The 23533-nt window shown below is 39.0% G+C and overlaps 1 protein-coding gene across 1 annotated transcript in view; it reads left to right on the top strand.

Moving 5' to 3' along the window:
- The first annotated feature begins 426 nt into the window (after positions 1 to 426).
- LOC121318621 (sodium- and chloride-dependent GABA transporter 2-like) overlaps positions 427 to 23533 on the top strand; it is a 135179-nt gene continuing 112072 nt past the window's right edge. The window contains exons 1-2 of the mRNA XM_041255491.1: positions 427 to 508; positions 20570 to 20771. Of these exons, the coding sequence (XP_041111425.1) occupies positions 20576 to 20771 (196 nt within the window). The 5' untranslated portion in view covers positions 427 to 508; positions 20570 to 20575. The remainder of the gene's footprint in view (positions 509 to 20569; positions 20772 to 23533) is intronic.

Genomic DNA, 23533 nt, shown 5'->3' with positions numbered 1-23533 from the left:
TAAACTTACAAAGTGAGTGGGGGGGGGGGGTTAATTTAAGTTTAACTTGCTGTACATACCCCCCACCCCCTGCCCTCCTGCCTGGGTTGTTTGTGTGAGTCATTGGGGTGGGGGGGCTGTTTGTGTGTTTTATAGGCACACTGGAGTGTGAGATTACACAATCAGGCAACCTCAAGAACTAACTCACAGACCTCCAGTGTACTTCTGAGTGCAAGTCTCCCACAGCGATGGATCAGAAAGACTGCAAATGTGTGTGCGTGTGTCTGGGGGTTGGGGGTTGGTCCAGGTTTATTTTTTTTTTTTTTTTTTTTTTTTTTTTTTTTTTTTTTTTTGTTTTTTTTTTTTTTTTTTTTGTTTGTTTGTTTTTTTTTTTTTTTTTTTTTTTTTTTTTTTTGGGAATTACTCCTCCCCTCAATCCACACTTTAAATGGTCAAAGAGACAGGCTTCTGAATCAATATTTTTGGAAGAATCAAACAGAGAGGCTGAACTTTGTTATTTAAACGAAAGGTAATTTTAGTTTTTATACTCTACAGATTGCATTAGTGGGAATGCATTTCCAGAGCATTTATAAAGCCTTTTTGCGTGTTTGTGCATTTATGTACTTTTAACACCTTATTAATGAAAAAAGCCTTTAGGGAGGTATATGCTATTGAGTTGTACTGTGGATTACTTTGTTAGTGTAGTGTGTTTTATAATGCATAGTCAATTCAAATTCAGTAGTACAGGGTTCACACATGTAGTTGACAGTGTGCAATGGCAATTTATAACCTTATATATATATATATATATATATATATATATATATATATATATATATATATTATATATATATATATTTAAAAATGTGGATTTTTTTTTTTTTTTTTTTTTTTTTTGTTCCAGAGGGAGGGCTTTTGTAAGACATTTCATAAACCAAAACTCAAAAACAACAGCAAACTTTTTATGTGACAGACCAAATGCAAATGTAGTTATTTAAATACAGTTTCATTTATTTAAATTTGTTTACATAGTGTATGCATCTCTGTGCATCCTTAAATTTACATAATGTAAATTTTATCTTTTTGAAAAAAAAAAACAACACACACACGAAAATGTTGCTAAAAAGTTATAACAACTACCAGTGTTCCTATATTTTATTACAAACTTGAGTTTGTTGAAGTGGTGTATTTAAGGGCTGAAAGCGGCTTTTTTGAAAGAGGAAAATGAAACAAGTTTTTTCTTTTTTTTTCATTTTTAGTTGCTTGTAGTTTAATGTGTTTGTCTACATTACCGGTAGCTTAATTTCAAACTTGAACCATTTTAAATGCAGCTTTGATTCTTACAGTGAGAAGGTTTGAATATACTTTAAAACTGAGCTGAGGTAAAATACTAAATCTTAGAAGGTTTGGCCTTAAACTTTATTGTAGCAAATTTTACAGAGGATCTAAAATGAAAAGCCATGACTTTAAAATGCTTTACCATGCTGCTATACTATGACGTCACTATGTTATGCATTTACTATGGTAACCTTTAATAACGGAGTAGCATTCAGTATTTGTCTGAAGTTTTGAAATACATTTGTGAAAATGTTTCAAATGTCCAGAACTACTGTGAATGGTGCTGTCAGATAAAACAGTGCTTTGCAGTGCTTCCATACCACCTGCAATAATCCGAAACCAACTTATTGCTTGAGTAAACATCTTAGTGACCCTCCTTTCTCCTTCACTCCGATTATATACCACATGGGAAGAGCTGTGGGGTGGCTACAGGCAGTAGCTACAGCCTGTTTACTTCTGGAGGTCTGGGTCAATCTATAGTATGTTATGGCTTCTGGGCGCCCCCTTTGTAACAGTTTTGTTTGGAGCAGATTCAGATACTGTCTGTTTTGAGGTCTGTTCTGGTACAGCCCTGCAAGAAGTGGAAATATACTTTGTGCCTTGGGTCATCATGGTCCACTTGTACCATGAGAAACATTCTTTAAACAAGTGGTTCTTCCAGGGTCACACCTAATAGGAAATGGGGGAAGCTTAAATTGTAACTGCTTGGTTATACTTCCAGTGCCTCTAATACAAACCATTTGAGTACTGAAAAAATATCTTAATGAGCAAAGCAATGTTTAAAAAAATGTACACAAATATTTCAGGATTTGGGTTTCATTTTATTAAGGTGTCTCTCTCTGTCTGTGTTTAATCATACACATTGCATATAATGTTTGCACACTGTCCTAATGTTATTGACAGCATTCTAGGCTTTTTATATACCTACATGCCATTGTTTATGAAACACCCTATATAATTTTTATTGAAGAAACAAGGAAACAAATATAGAGCATAAGAAATGTTAAACTCGATTCAAGAAATATTGCCTGTCGGTATTATTTGTAGTGTGAGTGTGGCAGTACAGTAGGGTCCTATCTAATGGAAGAGCAAAGGCAATCCTAGCTCAGATCAATACCCCCTTGAAGATAAACTGCTTTCTGGTCAGTTTTATTCCATTTATAATTGGTTAATTCCATTGCCCTCATTGATGACCAGGGCCTGTAGGGTCAGATCCAGGGTCAGACTGGCAGGGAATACTATAATTAAATACTGTTTTTCTCTACAATAAAGGACAACCAAACACATGGGAATGGGGTAGTTGACTTGTGGAAGTCAGAGGTTATGCTGGAATCAATGTAAACATTGCCAGTATTCAACAAAACTGCAAACCACGTTTTTATTTCAGTTTTTTTAATATTGGAGAACAAGGAAATAAAGTATGGTAGTCTAAATAATTGCGTATTATGGTTCTATTGTTAAAAGTATGTGTCATACTTAAAAAAAAAAAAAAAAAAAAGTTTCAAAATAAACTGCACTAAAATTACTAAATATGTACTAGTTTATTTTAGATGCATTTTTCTCCCTTTGAATACATTATTTACACTTTAGGATATATATTTTTTTTAAATCCTCCCATGAAACTGACATTCTCATCTTATCTTTCTCACAATGATCTTTAGTCAATGATCTTCTAAGAATGATCTCCGTGAACGCACCCATTAGCTAAACTGGTCAGATTCTGCACAGAATATGCGCAGAATGATCTCTGTGAACGCACACCTTATCTTACTGTGATTGGTTGCAAAAACATCAGGGCTAACCATTGTATTCTGGGAGATGTAGTTGTTAGTGCATATTTTTACATCGTTCATAATGTAAGTTAAGACCAAACATGCAGAAGAATGTAAACTTTATTTATCTAAATCATACAGGTGAAAATCCAAAACAGTAGACAAATTATCCTTCTTGGACAAAGTGCTTTTAGAAAGTGTAAACAAAACAGCAGCTGATGAGTTATGAACTCTGGGGAAAACATTCAAAGGCCTCATCTTTCTCAAATCTGCTTGAATTGTGAATGTTTTGCGTAAAATCGCAAGTAGTGAAATCTAAAGAGTTGTGGAGAAAACGCAATTATCGCAGCACTGAAGAAAGTAATAAATTAATATGAATTAACACAGGAAATCAATCGCAACTCTCGAGGTTTAAAGCCATCGCAATGTTTTGCAAAATGAAGAACCTTGCCTGCTAACTTCCCCTATTCAAAAAAAAAATTATAAAATTAATAATAACGGTCTAGTTCTCTCTTTCCCTTTTTCAATGAATATAATTGAATTAATAGAATAAAACAAATCAATCCAACAGCCATCTAGCCTAAACAGAAATGTATTTATTTGTTTATGTATTTATTTATTTGTTGCAATCTTCACAGGCTGCGGGTTCTGTTGTATTCACAGCACTGATAATGTTAGATATAGCGAGATATTACTACAGCGACGACCATACATGGTGTTATGCACCATTTTGTCCATGAAAGGGCTTTTATGCACAAAATACATTACAACATGCATTTCGACCCACCAAATGAAAAACATGTATTTCATTTCGACCACGAAAGGCAAAAGACACTTTCTGTCCATGAAAATCAGTTTCAGTTTTGTCCACAAAATTATTTAACATAATGTTTTAATTCTGTGGGACGAAATGCATATTTTGTGGGGCTAAAACTCATTTTGTGAGACAAAATGCACATTCTGTGGGATGGAATACACATTTTGTGGAACAAACAGTTCTTGTTGCTGTAATAGTAATTAAAACACCTGAAGACACGTGTTTACAGACATCACTTGGCTCATTGCTGGCATTAGAATAATGTGGTACCGACAGACTGGAAAATTGCAAACGTAATACCGATCCACAAAAAGGGAAACAAAACTGAACCAGGTAACTACAGACCAGTAAGCCTGACTTCTATTATATGCAAACTTATGGAAACTATAATAAGATCCAAAATGGAAAAGTACCTATATGGTAACAGGGTCCTGGGAGACAGTCAACATGGTTTTAGGAAAGGGAGATCGTGCCTAACTAACTTGCTTGATTTTTTTGAGGATGCAACATTGATAATGGATAATTGCAAAGCATATGACATGGTTTATTATTTCCAGTAAGCTTTTGACAAAGTCCCGCACAAAAGATTAATTCTCAAACTGAATGCAGTTGGGATTCAAGGAAACACATGTACATGGATTAGGGAGTGGTTAACATGTAGAAAACAGAAAGTACTGATTAGAGGAGAAACCTCAGAAAGGAGTGTGGTAACCAGTGGTGTACCACAGGGATCAGTATTAGGTCCTCTGCTATTCCTAATCTACATTAATGCTTTAGATTCTGGTATAGTAAGCAAACGTGTTAAATTTGCAGACGACACAAAAGTAGGAGGAGTGGCAAACACTGTTGCAGCAGTAAAGGTCATTCAAAATGATCTAGACAAGATTCAGAACTGGGCAGACACATGGCAAATGATATTTAATAGAGAAAAGTGTAAGGTACTGCACGCAGGAAATAAAAATGTACATTATAAATATCATATGGGAGATACTGAAATTAGAGAAGGAATCTATGAAAAAGACCTAGGAGTTTTTGTTGACTCAGAAATGTCTTCATCTAGACAATGTTGTGAAGCTATAAATAAGGCTAACAAGATGCTCAGATACATTGTGAAAAGTGTTGAATTTAAATCAAGTGAAGTAATGTTAAAACTTTACAATGCACTAGTAAGACCTCATCTTGAATAGTGTGTGCAGTTCTGGTCACCTCGCTATAAAAAAGATATTGCTGCTCTAGAAAGAGTGCAAAGAAGAGCGACCAGAATTATTCCAGGCTTAAAATGCATGTCATATGCAGACAGGCTAAAAGAATTGAATCTGTTCAGTCTTGAACAAAGAAGACTACGTGGCGACCTAATTCAAGCATTCAAAATTCTAAAAGGTATTGTCAGTGTCGACCCAAGGGACTTTTTCAGCCTGAAAAAAGAAACAAGGACCAGGGGTCACAAATGGAGTTTAGAAAAAGGGGCATTCAGAACAGAAAATAGGAGGCACTTTTTTACACAGAGAATTGTGAGGGTCTGGAATCAACTCCTCAGTAATGTTGTTGAAGCTGACACCCTGGGATCCTTCAAGAAGCTGCTTGATGAGATTTTGGGATCAATAAGCTACTAACAACCAAACGAGCAAGAGGGGCCGAATGGCCTCCTCTCGTTTGTAAACTTTCTTATGTTCTTATGTTCTTATATAACAAGCGTTCAGAAAACCAAATATCCAGCAAGTTGTGAGAATCATATTTACAGTCTTCCACTTACACAGTAGTTCAGTCTACAAATAAAGGTGTTTTGAAAATACCTGTTTAGCTTATTGCTGGAATTTACAATAACAATAAAAAAAATATATAAAACTGTAGAAGTGGGTGGGTAAATCAATGACACAGGAGACAGACAGGTGTACTTGAAAACACCACACAGGTGCCCAGTTTTATTTTCAAGTTGTGCTTTTGTTTCTTTAGCCCACAGAGGGTGCTGTTGTCCGTGGTCTGCTTACCAACTATGGTAAACAGAACCAAGGGAATACCAAGCAACGGTAAACAGTTCAGTGTGCAGGCGCACTCGCAGGTGCTCCAAAGAATAATTAAAAAATAGAAGGCAAAAGGAAAAGGGAAAATAAAACAGCAATAAAACTACAAATAAAAGGTGCTGCACTTGGCAGCGATATCCCAGTCGCCGCTACCAGTACAACCCGGATCACCGACCTACACTAATGGCTCACTAGCCTGCTCTAAACAATATTTCGGGGTCACTGTTTCGCCGTTTGATTTGTTTCCTCCTCCCCTCTGGTTCTCGATCCCCAACCAGCGCTTCCGCACATTCAGCACGTCTAAAAGGGTCTCCATTTGTGACCCCTGGTCCTTGTTTCTTTTTTCAGCTCGAAAAAGTCCCTTGGGTTGACATTGTCAATACCTTTTAGAATTTTGAATGCTTGAATTAGGTCGCTGTGTAGTCTTCTTTGTTCAAGACTGAACAGATTCAATTCTTTTAGCCTGTCTGCATATGACATGCTTTTTAAACACAAAATAATTCTGGTTGCTCTTCTTTGCACTCTTTCAAGAGCAGCAATATCATTTTTGTACCGAGGTAACCAGAACTGAACACAATATTCAAGATGAGGTCTTGCTAATGCATTGTACAGTTTTAACATTACTTCCCTTGATTTAAATTCAACACTTTTCACAATGTATCCGAGCATCTTGTTAGCCTTTTAAATAGCTTCCCCACATTGTCTAGATGAAGACATTTCTGAGTCAACAAAAACTCCTAGGTCTTTTTCATAGATTCCTTCTCCAATTTCAGTATCTCTCATATGATATTTATAATGCACATTTTGATTTCCTGCGTGCAGTACCTTACACTTTTCTCTATTAAATGTCATTTGCCATGTGTCTGCCCAGTTCTGAATCTTGTCTAGATCATTTTGAATGACCTTTGCTGCTACAACAGTGTTTGCCACTTCTCCTATTTTTGTGTCATCTGCAAATTTAACAAGTTTGCTTACTATACCAGAATCTAAATCATTAATGTAGATTAGGAATAGCAGAGGACCTAATACTGATCCCTATGGTACTCCACCGGTTACCACACTCCATTCTAAGGTTTCTCCTCTAATCAGTACTTTCTGTTTTCTACATGTTAACAACTCCCTAATCCATGTACGTATGTTTCCTTGAATCCCTACTGCGTTCAGTTTGAGAATTAATCTTTTGTGCGGGACTTTGTCAAAAGATTTCTTGAAATCTAAATAAACCATGTCATATGCTTTGCAATTATCCATTATCGATGTTGCATTCAAAAAAATCAAGAAGGTTAGTTAGACACAATCTCCCTAGGATACTGTTACCATATAGGTCATTTTCCATTTTGGATCTTATTATAGTTTCCATAAGTTTGCATATAATAGAAGTCAGGCTTATTGGTTTGTAAGTTACCTGGTTCAGTTTTAGTTCCCTTTTTGTGGATTAGTATTACGTTTACAATTTGCAGCCTGTTGGTACAACCCCTGTGTCAAGAGTCTGTTGCATGATCTTGGTTAGCGGTTTGTAAATAACTTTTTTCATTTCTTTGAGTACTACTGGGAGGATCTCATCCGGCCCAGGGGATTTGTTTATTTTAAGAGCTCCTAGTCCCTTTAACACTTTGCCTTGGTTATGCTAAAGTTATTTAAAACTGGATAGGAACTGGATGACATGTGGGGCATGTTGTCCGTATCCTCCTTTGTAAAAACTTGTAAAAAGTAATCATTTAATATATTTGCTATTTTTTTTTCTTCATCTATGATTTTGCCATTTGCATCCCTTAGACATTTAATCTCCTCTTGGAATGTTCTCTTGCTGTTGTAATATTGGAAAAACATTTTGGAATTGGTTTTAGCCCCCTTAGCAATGTTCATTTCTATTTCTCTCTTGGCCTTTCTAACTTCCTTTTTGAATTGCGTTTGCAGTTCCGTGTACTCTTTCTGTGTACTTTGTTAAGCTCTGTAAAGTGCCTTTTTTTGCTGTTTTTTTTTTTTTTAAATGATCTATTAAACTGTTTTGGCAATTTAGTTTTAGAGTTAGATTTGTCTACTTTAGGGATGTAATTTTTTTACGCCTCTAGAACCACATTTTTGAAGAAAAGCCATCCTTTTTTTCTGTGGATGTTTTCTGTATTTTACTCCAATCCACTTCTGTTAGTCTCTTTCATACCTTCATAGTTTGCTTTTCTAAATGAGACCATGTTGTGGTCTGAGTTTGCTAGTGGTTCTCTGACCTCTGTTTTAGTTATTCTATCTTCGTTATTTGAAAAGACTAAATCAAGGCATGCCTCCCCCCTAATCGGTGCCTTGACAAATTGTGTTAGGAAGCAGTCATTTGTCATTTCCACCATTTCAATTTCATCCGTCGTGCTCCCCACCGGGTTTTCCCATTTAATATGGGGGAAGTTGAAATCCGCCAGTAGCATGGCTTCCCCTTTGCTACAAGCATTTCTAATGTCATTGTATAATAGGTTATTTTGCTCACCATCTGAATCTGGCGGTCTATAGCACGCTCCTGTTATTATGCCCTTTTAATTTCTGTCCGTTATTCTGACCCATATTGATTCGGCTTTATTCCAGGTTTAACACCTGGGCTTCAAGACTCTTTATTATGTATAGCACTACCCCTCCACCTCTTCTGTCCTGCCTGTCTTTCCTATACAGTGTATACCCACAAATATTATATTTGCATTCGTTATTATATATACACTCTCAGACAACCAAGTTTCTGTAACACCTATCACATCATAGTTACTTGTTAGTGCAGTAGCTTCAAGTTCTAAAATTTGGTTTCTGATATTTCTAGCTTTTAATAAATACATTTAATGGTTGTCTTACCTGAGTTGTTGTCCTTGTTTTGATGCGGTCTCCCTTCTGTTTTTTTGCTGATTTCTCCCCCTTTCCTTTCTAGTTTAAATGCTTCTGAACCTGCTCGAGGATCTTTTCTCCAAGTAGATTGGTTCCCTTTTTATTTAATTAAGAAATGACAACAATTTAAATTTGTTAATTATAGCTTCATTAAAGGCAGGTAGTGTGGAAAGAAATAATATAAACAACAATGAAATACGCAATTAATTTAGCTTACTTACTGAGGGAAAGCTCTGCCTTGAGTGAAGTACCGTAGGTCTTAGTTTTTCATTGCCATTGTTGCTGTACATTTCGTTGGGCTCCTACACTTTCTTATTCTCTGTGTTTACAACTGGCATTATAATATTTAATGGTATTCACTTGTACATAATAACACAGATTACAGCAAAACTAGGAATACTATCGCATCACCCACATATAGATAACAAGATTTATTTTAGCTCTGTCTTATTACTGAAACGTTGTTTTTTTTCTTCCTTGGCGCAGTCGCCATGTTCCAGCAGAGACGTGGAGTGAAGTCACATGACGAATAAACACTCGCAAAAAAAACTATACACTTAAATGTGTATTTTCAACTAATGTACTGATTACATTTTTTGCGAAAAATGCACATTTTAGCCTTAGAGGGAATGTTGATTTATAATAAAGGCAACGACAGTGCTCACGGTTCAAAGGTGAGCTATACATGCCTAACTGAAGGAAAACTCCTGATTCTAAATTTTGTTTATAGATTACTTTTGTATTTATTTCGTTATTATTCACTGCCTCTGCCCGCCCGCCCGCATAACGTGGAAATTGTTTGAAATTATTAAGAAATAGTTCCCTTTCAATTCGAGGATGGCCACCAAGACATTGTTATGGGATACTCGCCTGCCTATTGGTAGGTGTCACTGAGCTCTTTCTATCAAAGCTGCCGATAGGCCCTCGGTGACCCCCTTGGTCCTGCCTTTCGAGGGTACTTAACCGTCACGCAGGGGAGACTCACTCTCTTTTCACTTCTCAAGATTGGTACGTTAAGACCTCTCTGTGTTGCATTGAGCCTTTTCTCTCCTAAAAAGTGTTACATAAGCTACTGCTAGTTCCCTTGCACTTTGTGCTGAAAGCTGGCCTTTGCCACTTTACCCTGAATCAGTGGTTTAAAAATTTGTAGCCTTTTTATTCTATTTTTGACTTTCAGCACCTGCTCGCTCTACGTGTCAAGCTGCTTCTTTCTGTCTGTCTGTCTTAGTACGGTAAGTATCATTGTTAAGAATTGTGTGTGTTTTTCACTCTTTCTTGCTTCGGAGTGCACTGTTACTCCACAAGGCTGAGTTTGCCTTGTCCCCGTTGTCGAGCTAGCCCACCAGCCACCTCTGGGCTGCAGGTTGGGCCTTGTTTTGTTTGTAGCTATGTGTCCCAGTGCTTGCGCAGAGGACTAGTCGCACCGTGGCTGCTTCAGCCTGGCCAGCCATATACTCCTCACTGATGCTTCTCTCGTTGTTGGGTTGATACATACGTGGGCTGTGTGGACTCTCACCTCTGGTGTAGGTCGCTCAGTCAACAGACAGTCTGCTCTCCCCCATCTGTCCTGTAATATTTTAACTGTTTTTTGTATTTTAAAAACTGTTTTGTACTACTGTGTGTGTAAGTCAATCGCCTGCCGCGGGTTCGGCCGTGTTCCCCTGTTGTATGCTATGTACTGGTCAGGTGTGTGACTACGTGGTCAGGGTAGGCACCATGCCTAGCTGCCCCTGTAATACCGCAGTGTGTAAGACTCTGCCCATGCTACTTTGGTACCATGGTGTGCACTCTGCCCATTGTCTCGTTATACCAATACATGCTAGCGCACCATGCTGCACAGTAGTCAGTGCAAGTGGTAGCCTGGTGCATGCGGTGCTCGGTACAAGCGTTGCTGCATGGTACACGCAGAGCTTGGTGCATGCGGTGCACGCGGTGCACATCATACCCGGTGCTGCACGGCACGCGGTGCTCGGTGCAAGCGGTGCGCACTGTATCTATTATTGCACAGTACTCGTTGCTCCTTAGACCCAGTGATACAAAATACTTGGTGCCCACGGTGCTCAGTGCGGATGGTGGTTCTACCCAACGCTATGACAGGCAGGGTTGGCTTCCATGCCTTTGAGGCCTGTGGGACCAATATCTCGCAAGAGGACAGGCACCTCATGTGCGCTTGGTGCCTAGGCCCCGTTCATGCCACCTCAGCCCTGCAAGGTTCCTACGACATCTGCGCAGCTTTTCAGCCCAGAGTGCTTGAGAACCACCTGGAGAGTCTCATGGGGGCATGCTTCGTCCCCCGTAGCGGGCCTCTCCCAGCCACGCCTCCCGATGCCGTCACAGAGCCCCTTCAGGGAGATCCTCTGTGCTCAGGCATCTGTATCTGTATCCACCCGCAACCGCTCCCCGTCTCTTAGACGGGTGAAGAAGTCCCGGCAAGGGTGGGACATCATGGATATGAAAGCGAAGATTGGTCAGATCATAGTGCTTTTGGAAAGGCAGGCCTTTTGGCTCCGGCCATGGGCCCCCGTATGGCGTCCCTCCACCCCCTGTGATGGTCGCCGTCTCTGTACTGCCCCCTGACCCCTCTGCAGGAGAGCAGGGTGAGTGGATCGACCGTGCTGTCTATTGCCGCCTTGTGGGAGGATTCTGCTTTCACTCTGGATATGGAGGTCGAGGCGGAGCCTGAATTCCTGGCTGATACAGACCTTAGTTCCGAGGCTGCCTCAGTTACTAGGGCGCCACCACTGGCAGGGTCCGTGCGCACTTATGGGGCACGTGGCAGCGTACCTGCAGGTCCCCTGGACAGCACAGACAGAGCCACGCCTTTCCGTCTTTCAACAGCATGACGTGGCTCCTCGAGCGCAACTCTTTCCAACTTTCCCCGATTTTATGGAGGAGGTACTTTCCTCTTGGAACCACCAGCCACAGCGCAGGCGCAATTGAGACATGGTTCTCCTCTGGCCTCCCCTGTGGACTCCACCATCACAGCCTTGCTTAAGGCTCCACCGGTGGGAGGTATGCCCAAGGACCCTGTGTGCCCGAACCTGCAGTGCAGGGTTACGGAGACACACGTCTGAAGAGCTTACGTGGCGGGAGCCCAAAGTACCTGCGTAGCGAACACATCCACCATACTGACTGCGTACTTGGATGGGATTTTGCGTGACGCTCCGCTCCCAGAGCAGGTGGCCACGGAGTTGTGATTGCTATTGCACAGGTTGGTCGAGATCTCCGGCCTACAGGGTCAGACCCTGGGCTGGAGTCTGGCGGGTCTAGTGGTCGTGCGCAGTCAGTTGTGGCTGTCGCAGACACGGGTGCCTGATGCTGATAAGACCGCTGTGATGAGTCAAAGGGGTTTCGGTCTGCAATTCAGCCTCCCAACAGTAGAAGGCATCAAACCAACTCGGGACTTCCCTTACCAAGGTCTTGTGACCATGACAAAAGTTATCTTTATGAGGGGCGGCACCTTGGTGAGGGGCGGAAGTACGAGTGTGTAAATTCCAGCCACTGGAGTCAAGTGAAGTTAAGGATACCTGTCAGTCTGGGATTGGTGATCCACTGACTACTGGGGCGGGTTTCCATACTAAAGGAAACGTGCTACTGTGTTCGAGTTGGTCCTGAGGAATAGAGGTGGGGAAAAAAAGGCCTGTGCCAGCCTACCAGACTGAACAGCCTGCCTTGGGAAATCCCGCTTAGCCGAGATCTTCACACTGCAGAATGTGAGGGTGCATTCCATTAGGTCACTGTATGCCTATAAATGGAAATATTTCCAAGATGTGCTGTACTAACGGTCATGATCCAATCTCCTGTCCCATGCCTGTCATCTTGCAGTTTCTGCCTGATCTGCGTGAGGCTGGTTGATCACCTTCCACACTGAAGGTTTACCTAGCGGCTATTTCTGCTTGCCATGCCCGCGTTGACTCAGTGTCCCCGGGTGCGCATTTTCTGGTTACCCGGTTTCTCTGAGGCGCTTGGTGATTGCACCATCCTAGGAGGGCTACTCTCCCCGAATGGAGCCTTGAGATTGTACTGGAGGCTCTCATGCAGGCCCCGTTTGAGCCTATATACTCCATTGAGTTGAAGCACCTGCCCATGAAGACAGCCTTCGTCTTGGCTTTCACCTCTGCAAAGCGGATTAGTGAGCTGCAGGCACTGTCTGTGCATAGCACAGTTATGGGAGTATATCCCATAACGATGACCATCTTCTCTTTCAGGGAACCAGGTTTACGGTAGGTAAACTAACAATAGCTTTTTAGACATTTACTGGTTAATCCTGACCCCGTATCATCCAAATCGTACCCTTAGATCACAGGATGCAAAGTTACAAAATTAACACAGGAGGAAGGGCTTTTATATGCAGAGCCCCTCCTTTTGTCAGGGAAGCTGGGACTGCTATAGTTTTTAAGTCAAGACTGAAAACATACTTTTATAAAACGGCTTTCTTATCTTAGTGGGTTATAATGTAACTTTAAAAGTTCTGCATTTTTAACATTTATTTTTATATATGTACTTTTTTTAAATATGCTATTTAACATGTAGCAGTTGTGTGTTGTGTGACATGACTGGGGAGCTTTATACAAAGGTGCTGTGTAAATGTAAATGCTTTTTTCAATGTACTGTAGAGTGCTTTGTGATACTGTTGTATGAAAAGCGCTGTGTAATAAATAAATAAAAACATAAATAAATACATTTTCCAATATTGTGTATCTAAAGAACAAGTATGGTTGTTTATTAGTGCAGGTGCAGAATGCCACTGTGCCTTAAGAACATAAGAACATAAGAACATAAGAAAGTTTACAAACGAGAGGAGGCCATTCGGCCCCTCTTGCTCGTTTGGTTGTTAGTAGCTTATTGATCCCAAAATCTCATCAAGCAGCTTCTTGAAGGATCCCAGGGTGTCAGCTTCAACAACATTACTGGGGAGTTGATTCCAGACCCTCACAATTCTCTGTGTAAAAAAGTGTCTCCTATTTTCTGTTCTGAATGCCCCTTTTTCTAAACTCCATTTGTGACCCCTGGTCCTTGTTTCTTTTTTCAGGCTGAAAAAGTCCCTTGGGTCGACACTGTCAATACCTTTTAGAATTTTGAATGCTTGAATTAGGTCGCCACGTAGTCTTCTTTGTTCAAGACTGAACAGATTCAATTCTTTTAGCCTGTCTGCATATGACATGCCTTTTAAGCCCGGAATAATTCTGGTCGCTCTTCTTTGCACTCTTTCTAGAGCAGCAATATCTTTTTTATAGCGAGGTGACCAGAACTGAACACAATATTCAAGATATGGTCTTACTAGTGCATTGTACAGTTTTAACATTACTTCCCTTGATTTAAATTCAACACTTTTCACAATGTATCCGAGCATCTTGTTAGCCTTTTTTATAGCTTCCCCACATTGTCTAGATGAAGACATTTCTGAGTCAACAAAAACTCCTAGGTCTTTTTCATAGATTCCTTCTCCAATTTCAATATCTCCCATATGATATTTATAATGTACATTTTTATTTCCTGCGTGCAGTACCTTACACTTTTCTCTATTAAATGTCATTTGCCATGTGTCTGCCCAGTTCTGAATCTTGTCTAGATCATTTTGAATGACCTTTGCTGCTGCAACAGTGTTTGCCACTCCTCCTACTTTTGTGTCGTCTGCAAATTTAACAAGTTTGCTTACTATACCAGAATCTAAAGCATTAATGTAGATTAGGAATAGCAGAGGACCTAATACTGATCCCTGTGGTACACCACTGGTTACCACACTCCATTCTGAGGTTTTTCCTCTAATCAGTACTTTCTGTTTTCTACATGTTAACCACTCCCTAATCCATGTACATGTGTTTCCTTGAATCCCAACTGCGTTCAGTTTGAGAATTAATCTTTTGTGCGGGAGTTTGTCAAAAGCTTTCTGGAAATCTAAATAAACCATGTCATATGCTTTGCAATTATTCATTATCGATGTTGCATCCTCAAAAAAATCAAGCAAGTTAGTTAGACACGATCTCCCTTTCCTAAAACCATGTTGACTGTCTCCCAGTACCCTGTTACCATATAGGTAATTTTCCATTTTGGATCTTATTATAGTTTCCAGAAGTTTGCATATAATAGAAGTCAGGCTTACTGGTCTGTAGTTACCTGGTTCAGTTTTGTTTCCCTTTTTGTGGATCGGTATTACGTTTGCAATTTTCCAGTCTGTCGGTACCACCCCTGTGTCAAGAGACTGCTGCATGATCTTGGTTAGCGGTTTGTAAATTACTTCTTTCATTTCTTTGAGTACTACTGGGAGGATCTCATCCGGCCCAGGGGATTTGTTTATTTTAAGAGCTCCTAGTCCCTTTAACACTTCTGCCTCAGTTATGCTAAAGTTATTTAAAACTGGATAGGAACTGGATGACATGTGGGGCATGTTGTCAGTATCTTCCTTTGTAAAAACTTGTGAAAAGTAATCATTTAACATATTTGCTATTTTTTTTTCTTCCTCTACGATTTTGCCATTTGTATCTCTTAAACATTTAATCTCCTCTTTGAATGTTCTCTTGCTGTTGTAATATTGGAAAAACATTTTGGAATTGGTTTTAGCTCCCTTAGCAATGTTTATTTTTATTTCTCTCTTGGCCTTTCTAACTTCCTTTTTGACTTGCGTTTGCAGTTCTGTGTACTCTTTCTGCGTACTTTCTTTTTGGTCCTTTTTTAATGCTCTGTAAAGTGCCTTTTTTCGCTGAATATTTTTTTTAATTGATCTATTAAACCATTTTGGCAATTTAGTTTTACATTTAGATTTGTCTACTTTAGGGATGTAATTGTTTTGCCCCTCTAGTACTACATTTTTGAAGAACAACCATCCTTCTTCTGTGGGTGTTTTCTCTATTTTACTCCAATCTACTTCTGTTAGTCTCTGTTTCATACCTTCATAGTTTGCTTTTCTAAAATTGTAAACCTTAGCTTTAGTCTTTACTTTTGGGGATTTAAAAAACACTTCAAATGAGACCATGTTGTGGTCTGAGTTTGCCAGTGGTTCTCTGACCTCTGTTTTAGTTATTCTATCTTCGTTATTTGAAAATACTAAATCAAGGCATGCCTCCCCTCTAGTGGGTGCCTTGACAAATTGTGTTAGGAAGCAGTCATTTGTCATTTCCACCATTTCTATTTCATCCTTCGCGCTACCCACCGGGTTTTCCCATTTTATTTGGGGGAAGTTGAAATCCCCCATTAGTACGGTTTCTCCTTTGCTACACGTATTTCTAATGCTATTGTATAACAGATAATTTTGCTTACCGTCTGAATCTGGCGGTCTATAGCATTCTCCTATTATTATGCCCTTTGAATTTTTGTCCGTTATTCTGACCCATATTGATTTGGCTTTGTTTTCTTTGTCCAGGTTTACCACCTGGGCTTCAAGACTGTTTCTTATGTATAGCGCTACCCCTCCTCCTCTTCTGTCCTGCCTGTCTTTCCTATACAGTGTATACCCACAAATATTATATTCGTCTCCATCACTCTCAGATAACCACGTTTCTGTAACACCTATCACATCATAGTTACCTGTTAGTGCAGTAGCTTCAAGTTCTAGAATTTTGTTTCTGATACTTCTAGCATTTAGATAAATACATTTAATGGTTGTCTTACCTGAGTTGTTGTTCTTGTTTTGATGCGGTCTCCCTTCTGTTTTTTTGTTGATTTCTCCCCGTGGTTATCTGAGAGTGATGGGGACGAATATAATCCCCTACATGAACATGATTTGATGAAAACTTGCATATAATATAATCCCCTTACATGAACATGATTTGCTGAAAACTTGCATTTGGTACAATTTCATTAAAAATTCTATCAGTGTGCAACATGGTACATCTTTATATTTGTCTCATCAGATTGTGTTCAAACTTGGTTTGGACCTTCTTTAGCAGACATTTTTGAGGTTATCAGAATCCAATGAGATTTATTATTGGATAGGTCCTAACTGCATGTCCAAATTTGATTCAACTTTAAATTTGAAACTAGGACCTATTCGGCATACTACTTGATTATCTGAGCTACTGCACTGTACGTTCATAGCACATGGTTCCATGGTACACATTTTAAAAGCATTAGAGACACATATTTGTACAATATAAATACCATTTTACCATTTGTGGGTCATAATAATAGAAGGATTCAAGTTTGTTTTTAGGTTAGTGTAGTTTGTATTTGCATGTTAACTTTGCCTTGCTGGTTTCAGAACTGTATTTTGTATTATAAGTCATGTATGAGAACCAAGCAATCACCGTTACATGTTTGTCAAATCCTGTGTACATTTCACCCCATCTATACAACACACAGTTGTGTACAAATTTATTGGAACACCCCATTGTTTCTAATTTTGAGAAACTGTGCATATGAAATCAAACCAGTGTAACTGATTTTTTTTTTGTTTTGTTTTGTCAAAATAGGCAAATGAGTGATTGTCTAATTTAATTGATGTCTTTAATAGGCCACACAGGCAGTGAATTAAAAATAGTAAGAGAAAAGGAACTCATAGCCAAAAATGGTCAAATGCAGAAGTCTTTTTAAAAGTTGTTTAAAGTTGTTTAAGTATGGCATCACCCATCCCCACGTGATGCTACAACTGTTTACACTTACAACATTAAAGTTTCAAAGCTCTTTTCAAAATGTCCATTGTAGTTTGAGATCTGCAGGAAAAGCGATAAAAAAAACATAACAAATACTCTGGCTTTTTTTTTCTTTTTCTTTGGAATTGCCAATTATTTTTTTTTCTCGTTTTCTCCCCAATTTGTAAAGCCCAATTATTATAATTTTTTTTATTTCAACCTGGCTCACTACGGCCACCCCCGCGCCGATTCGGTAGAGATGAAGAAGGACACATGTGTGCCATCAGCCATCCGCTTATTTTCAATTTGCGGACCCGCCATGCAGCTACCTCAGATCTACAGTGTTGGAGGACCACACAGCTCAGAACAGGCAGGCAGGCCCACAGGTGCCTGGCCAGTCTACAGCGGTCGCTGATGTGCAGTGAGCCCAGGACACACTGGCCGACCTAAGCCCTCCCCATCCCAGCGGTGCCTGGCCAATTGAACGCCGCCCCTGGGAACTTCCGTCCATGGTTGGCAGTGGAATAGTCTGGACTTGAAACAGCGATCTCCAGGCTATAGGGCACATCCTGCATGTGGAATGCCTTTACCGGATTTTCTGTTCTGTACCACATCATGGATCGTTATTGCTGTGTTACCTGTTTGACAATGTGGGCAATAATGCTTACACTATCAGTGCACTAGAGCGGACATCATCAAGTCCCCTCTAATTCGCCTTTGTTCTACTAAATAGATTCAATTATTTCAGCCTATCATGATAAGTCATTCCTTTAAGTCCTGCAATTAGTCTGCAGAAAGAATACTCAGGTATACAGAACTGGGCATAAACATGGCAAATTAAGTGTTATATACACCAAATGAGTGGTATAAAACTAGAACAGGCACACAAGAGAAAGACCTTGGTGTTGTAATATAGTCATTGCTGTCAGCAACCACAGTATGGGGAAGCAATCAAAAAGGCAGACAGAATGTTTGGGTATATATCCAAAAGCGTAGAGCACAAGCCAAGGAGGTTATGGTGAGGCTGTATAATGCACTGGTGAGACCGCCTGTAGAATACTGTGTCCAATTTTGGTCACTATTGTACCAAAGGTCCAACTAAGAGCAACCTCCTCTAGCTCTTAAATTTTCTGATGTTCTTATTCTACATTTTTGTGTAATAGATACTGGAAGTCCTAACCAACATTTTCCTGAAGTCAGTTTGTCTAAATATAGGTACAAACCAACAAAAGTACTGTAATCTGTAGTTCAAAGAAAGGATTTCTAACAAAATAATTCCATAATGTTACTGTTTTGCACTTTGATTCACTTTAAAGCTCTGAAATGTTTTGAAAGAAATGCATTATCTATCTCTATCGTTAATTTCTATCTGCACTTTCGTGTCTTTTAGGCCAAAACCTGTTACTGACTGACAAAATGCCAGTTAATAGACAAAGCAGCTGGTTAGTTAATGACAAGAAAGAAGTAGTTAAGACAGTGCAATACAATCTCAAGTCATGGCTTCTGTCTGAAGGTTTCATCTCAAGTACCCCTTTACATGTGTCACTCTACTGTGAATGCTACCACAGTTGCAATAAAAGGCAAAGTAATCTGTTTAACACATTTAATTTTTTCCCTGTTTTATTTACTATATCATTTGTCACAACAGTTTTGGACTGACAATCTGCTGGTTTAGGACAGAATTTCAAACAGTAATTCTTAAAACTTTTAATTACAAGTCTTTGGATGCACAGAATCAAAGACAGCATTTGAGAATCTCGTCGGAAACACACGTATTCGCTTTCTATTCGGCAAAGTTATTATAAATAATCCAATCTGAGTTGCACTGTAAATATTACCATTTACTTCCAATCCCAGCATAATTTTGTGTGCCATTTTAAATGTTTATAACATATAAACATTAACCTCAAGATAAAACTATAACTAACAGTGATAAACATTTTATTAGGCAACATAAAAATTATCCAAAGGGACTCGTATAACTTTCTGTCGCTTTACACTTTCTGTAGACTCTTTTGTGTTTTTATTTTGCAAGACATTGCTCCACTTGAGAAATGATACACAGGATTGTCTGCATGTTTTCATTGAAAACAAATTCTACCAGCCACTACTGCTGTTACTAAAATGCAGTCATGTCTCATAAAAACAAAAACCGTCAAAGTATGAGTATTGTGATTATTATTTATGTGTACTGGAGCATTTATACTTTCAAAAAATGCAGAAAGATTGTGCTTCACTGATTAGTATTGAAAACATCAAAGTTAATCAGCAACTCAGAATGCTTCACTCACCCGATTATCAGAGTGGAAATCCACTTTATCGAAATCATGCATACAGGTAAATAACTTTGAAACTATACTAACTTTGAGCTGCTAAACTAAAATGTAATATTAATGCACAGTGGCTTAGAGATGATATATAATATCGCTAAAAAAAATTATACAAGATCATTATTTTCTTTCATTTAATATTTTTTTTGCATTTCTTAGTCATCCTGCGTAATCCCTATGACTCTTAGAAGTACCCTCAGATGAAAACCCCTGCCATAGTGTATTTGTATCAATTTGATCCAACAAAAAAATTTTTCTCAAACCGTTGTAGCATGTTTTACATTCCCTGTCTAAAAGTGTACATTGGGACAGCCCTGAAGCTCCTCTCTGCATTGATAGGAATTCATTCCTGAGGCTTCAGCCTCTATTCTGTCAGTTATTTCGTATCTCAAACATGTCAAGCAGTTTCAAAAAGATTCCTGACAGTCACAGCCAGACTGTCAGACAGAGAAGATGCTATTTACAACAAAAATGACTCAAAAGTGTTGCACTGTTGGACCTGACCACTGATTGAGCCTAGCAAATATCAGATGATGCAACTATTATTTTTGTTGTTCGAGATTATGCAAATACATTGCCTGTATGATCTTAGTATAGAGTGGGGCTTTGTAGAAGGGAATAATATATCTATAAGAGGTGCTTTCAATCTATGGAGGGACCTTAACAAAAGTGCCCTTGTAACATTCCAGAACAGGACTGAGGTCTAGCTAACTAGGCTAGCAACTTACACGCTCTTTCAGATCTGTTGCCTTGTCCATTGTGACTTAAACTGCTTGCAACAGGGAGATGTAGCTTTTATATAATACATGTTTTGGTCAGTCTTTAGACCATGCCCAGCTTCTGTAGATATGGCATTTTAAATTCTATTTCATGTGTTGTGGTATAGGCTCAAATGGAAAGCAAGTCCCCAGCAGACATTGCCAGTGGGCACAACCAGGCCCTGGATGTCTACCCCAAGAACAGGGAGAAGATAGAGGATAGAGGGCAGTGGAAAAACAAGCTGGAGTTTGTGCTTTCAGTGGCTGGGGAGATCATTGGACTGGGGAACGTTTGGAGGTTCCCCTACCTCTGCTACAGGAATGGAGGAGGTGAGTAGCAACACCATATAAATACATCCATAATAAAATATGATCTCTCAAGTCTATGCTATAAACTTCATCACTCACCATTTAAGCAACTCATAAAGTGATTGTAGCTTGAAAAATAACCCCCTAAATATTACCTGTTATATTCTTCTATTTCTTTTGTAGGTGTGGTGTTCTGAAAGAAAGTTATAGTTAACATGTATTTGTTTTAAAATATGATATCTGGTACTACACTAGGTTAATGAGATTGCAGCCATGCTTTCAAGAAGCAATTCCTTACTTGTTTCACTTGAAGGACACAGTTGTCCCCACACCTTCAACGGCTTCTCACCTACCATTAACCCAGCTACATCTCCTACTGACTTACTTACTTTCATGCAGTAATATGCTTTGACCCAGAAGACATGACTTAGGATAACAGATTTCCATGGAAACTCAGAACTTTTTTTAACCCATTGTAGTAACAGATGTCATGTTTCAAAATAGTCCCAGACAAGATTATTGGCACCCAATGCTTACCCTACCATAATTCAAGGTAACAGATTAAGGACAAGCATTTAGTAAACATGAAACAATTTTGGTGATTACAAAGGCCATTCCAGAAATTTTATTTTCATTTTATTCAAGAATTCCTGTTTACTTAACTGTGCTTTTGGGTCATTGTTGTGTTGGAAGATAAACTGTCTGCCAATCAGCTGACAAGCAGATGGTATCACTGTACTTTGTTTAATGTTTGATACATGGCTGCATTCATTTGATTTTCAATCACATCAGTGTCTTCCCTGAACTGCTAAAACACTTCCATATCACGGTCAAACCACGTCTTTACATGTAGGTACAAAGTTTTCTTCATTGAAAGGGTTCCCTTTATTTCTCCAAACATACTGTGGTCCATTTTTGGGTAACATTCTATTTTAGTGTAATTGGACCAGATAATTCTGTTGAAGAATGCTTCAGGTTCCTGTTCATATTTCTTGGCAACTGTTAGACAGTTTGTTTTATGAATTGTCTTTCAAAGTGGTTTGCAGTGAGGTCTATGTGAATACAGTGCTGTGTTCAAGTGCCTTTGGACAGTTCTTTCATGCATTGTTATGCTTGATGTTTCAAAATCTTTCTATAAATCCTTGGCTTTTAATCTTAGATTTTTTTTTTTTTTTTTTTTTTTTTAGCTGCCAAGTCAATTCTCCTATCTGCTGTACCAGTAATTTACTTTGGATGTCCACTTCTTTCAAGTGTTTTTTCTTTCAAACCTACACATTTGAGAGCTATGTTGCTAATGGAAGCGCAAAATAAGTATAATTTTGCAGCTACTAGCACTTTAAGGCCATGTCACATTATGCATTTAAACCTCATTAGTTGCTTTGAAACTAGCTTACAGAACGTTTAGCCCTTTGCAGTCCATTTATTCAGCGCTTGTCAGGCGCATCAGGTCCAGTTTATTTTTGCACGCGCTGTTTATTTTACACGCTCTGTTTAAAATATATTTTTTCAGAGTAAAACAGGTTTAAAACACATTGCATGGCAAAACGACATCTCCAGCCAAGCCCCACCCCTTGTTCGCTGTATTTTTCACATACCTCTTTATAGACGTGCATACTGATAAATGCTCTCCTGATCACTAGTGTGATATTCTTTGAGCGCTGGATGGTGAAGCAGCTATCTCCTTTGTTTGTTTAGCACCAAATTCCACAATAATGTTATCCAAGTCATTATTTTATTACCGTGATATTCTTTGCCCACTGGATGCGGAAGCAGCTATCTCCTTTGTTTGTGTTCATCATTATCTCTGTGATGAAGCAGCTATCTCTTTGTTTGTGATCATCATTATCTCTGTGGTGAAGCAGCTATCTCCTTTGTGTTCATCATTATCTCTGTGGTGAAGCAGCTATCTCTTTGTTTGTGTTCATCTCTGTGGTGAAGCAGCTATCTTCTTTGTGATCATCATTATCTCTGTGGTGAAGCAGCTATCTCTTTGTTTGTGTTCATCATTATCTCTGTGGTGAAGCAGCTATCTCTTTGTGATCATCATTATCTCTGTGGTGAAGCAGCTATCTCTTTGTTTGTGATCATCATTATCTCTGTGGTGAAGCAGCTATCTCTTTGTTTGTGTTCATCATTATCTCTGTGGTGAAGCAGCTATCTCCTTTGTGATCATCATTATCTCTGTGGTGAAGCAGCTATCTCTTTGTTTGTTTTCATCATTATCTATGTGGTGAAGCAGTTATCTCTTTGTGATCATCATTATCTCTGTGGTGAAGCAGCTATCTCTTTGTTTGTGATCATCATTATCTCTGTGGTGAAGCAGCTATCTCCTTTGTGTTCATCATTATTTCTGTGGTGAAGCAGCTATCTCTTTGTTTGTGATCATCATTATCTCTGTGGTGAAGCAGCTATCTCTTTGTTTGTGTTCATCATTATCTCTGTGGTGAAGCAGCTATCTTCTTTGTGATCATCATTATCTCTGTGGTGAAGCAGCTATCTCTTTGTTTGTGTTCATCATTATCTCTGTGGTGAAGCAGCTATCTCCTTTGTGTTCATCATTATCTCTGTGGTGAAGCAGCTATCTCTTTGTTTGTGATCATCATTATCTCTGTGGTGAAGCAGCTATCTCTTTGTTTGTGTTCATCTCTGTGGTGAAGCAGCTATCTTCTTTGTGATCATCATTATCTCTGTGGTGAAGCAGCTATCTCTTTGTTTGTGATCATCATTATCTCTGTGGTGAAGCAGCTGTCTCTTTGTTTGTGTTCATCATTATCTCTGTGGTG

The sequence above is a fragment of the Polyodon spathula genome, chromosome 7 (assembly GCF_017654505.1).
Source record: "Polyodon spathula isolate WHYD16114869_AA chromosome 7, ASM1765450v1, whole genome shotgun sequence".
Taxonomy (NCBI): Eukaryota; Metazoa; Chordata; class Actinopteri; order Acipenseriformes; family Polyodontidae; genus Polyodon; species Polyodon spathula.
This window is presented reverse-complemented; position numbering and strand designations above follow the sequence as displayed.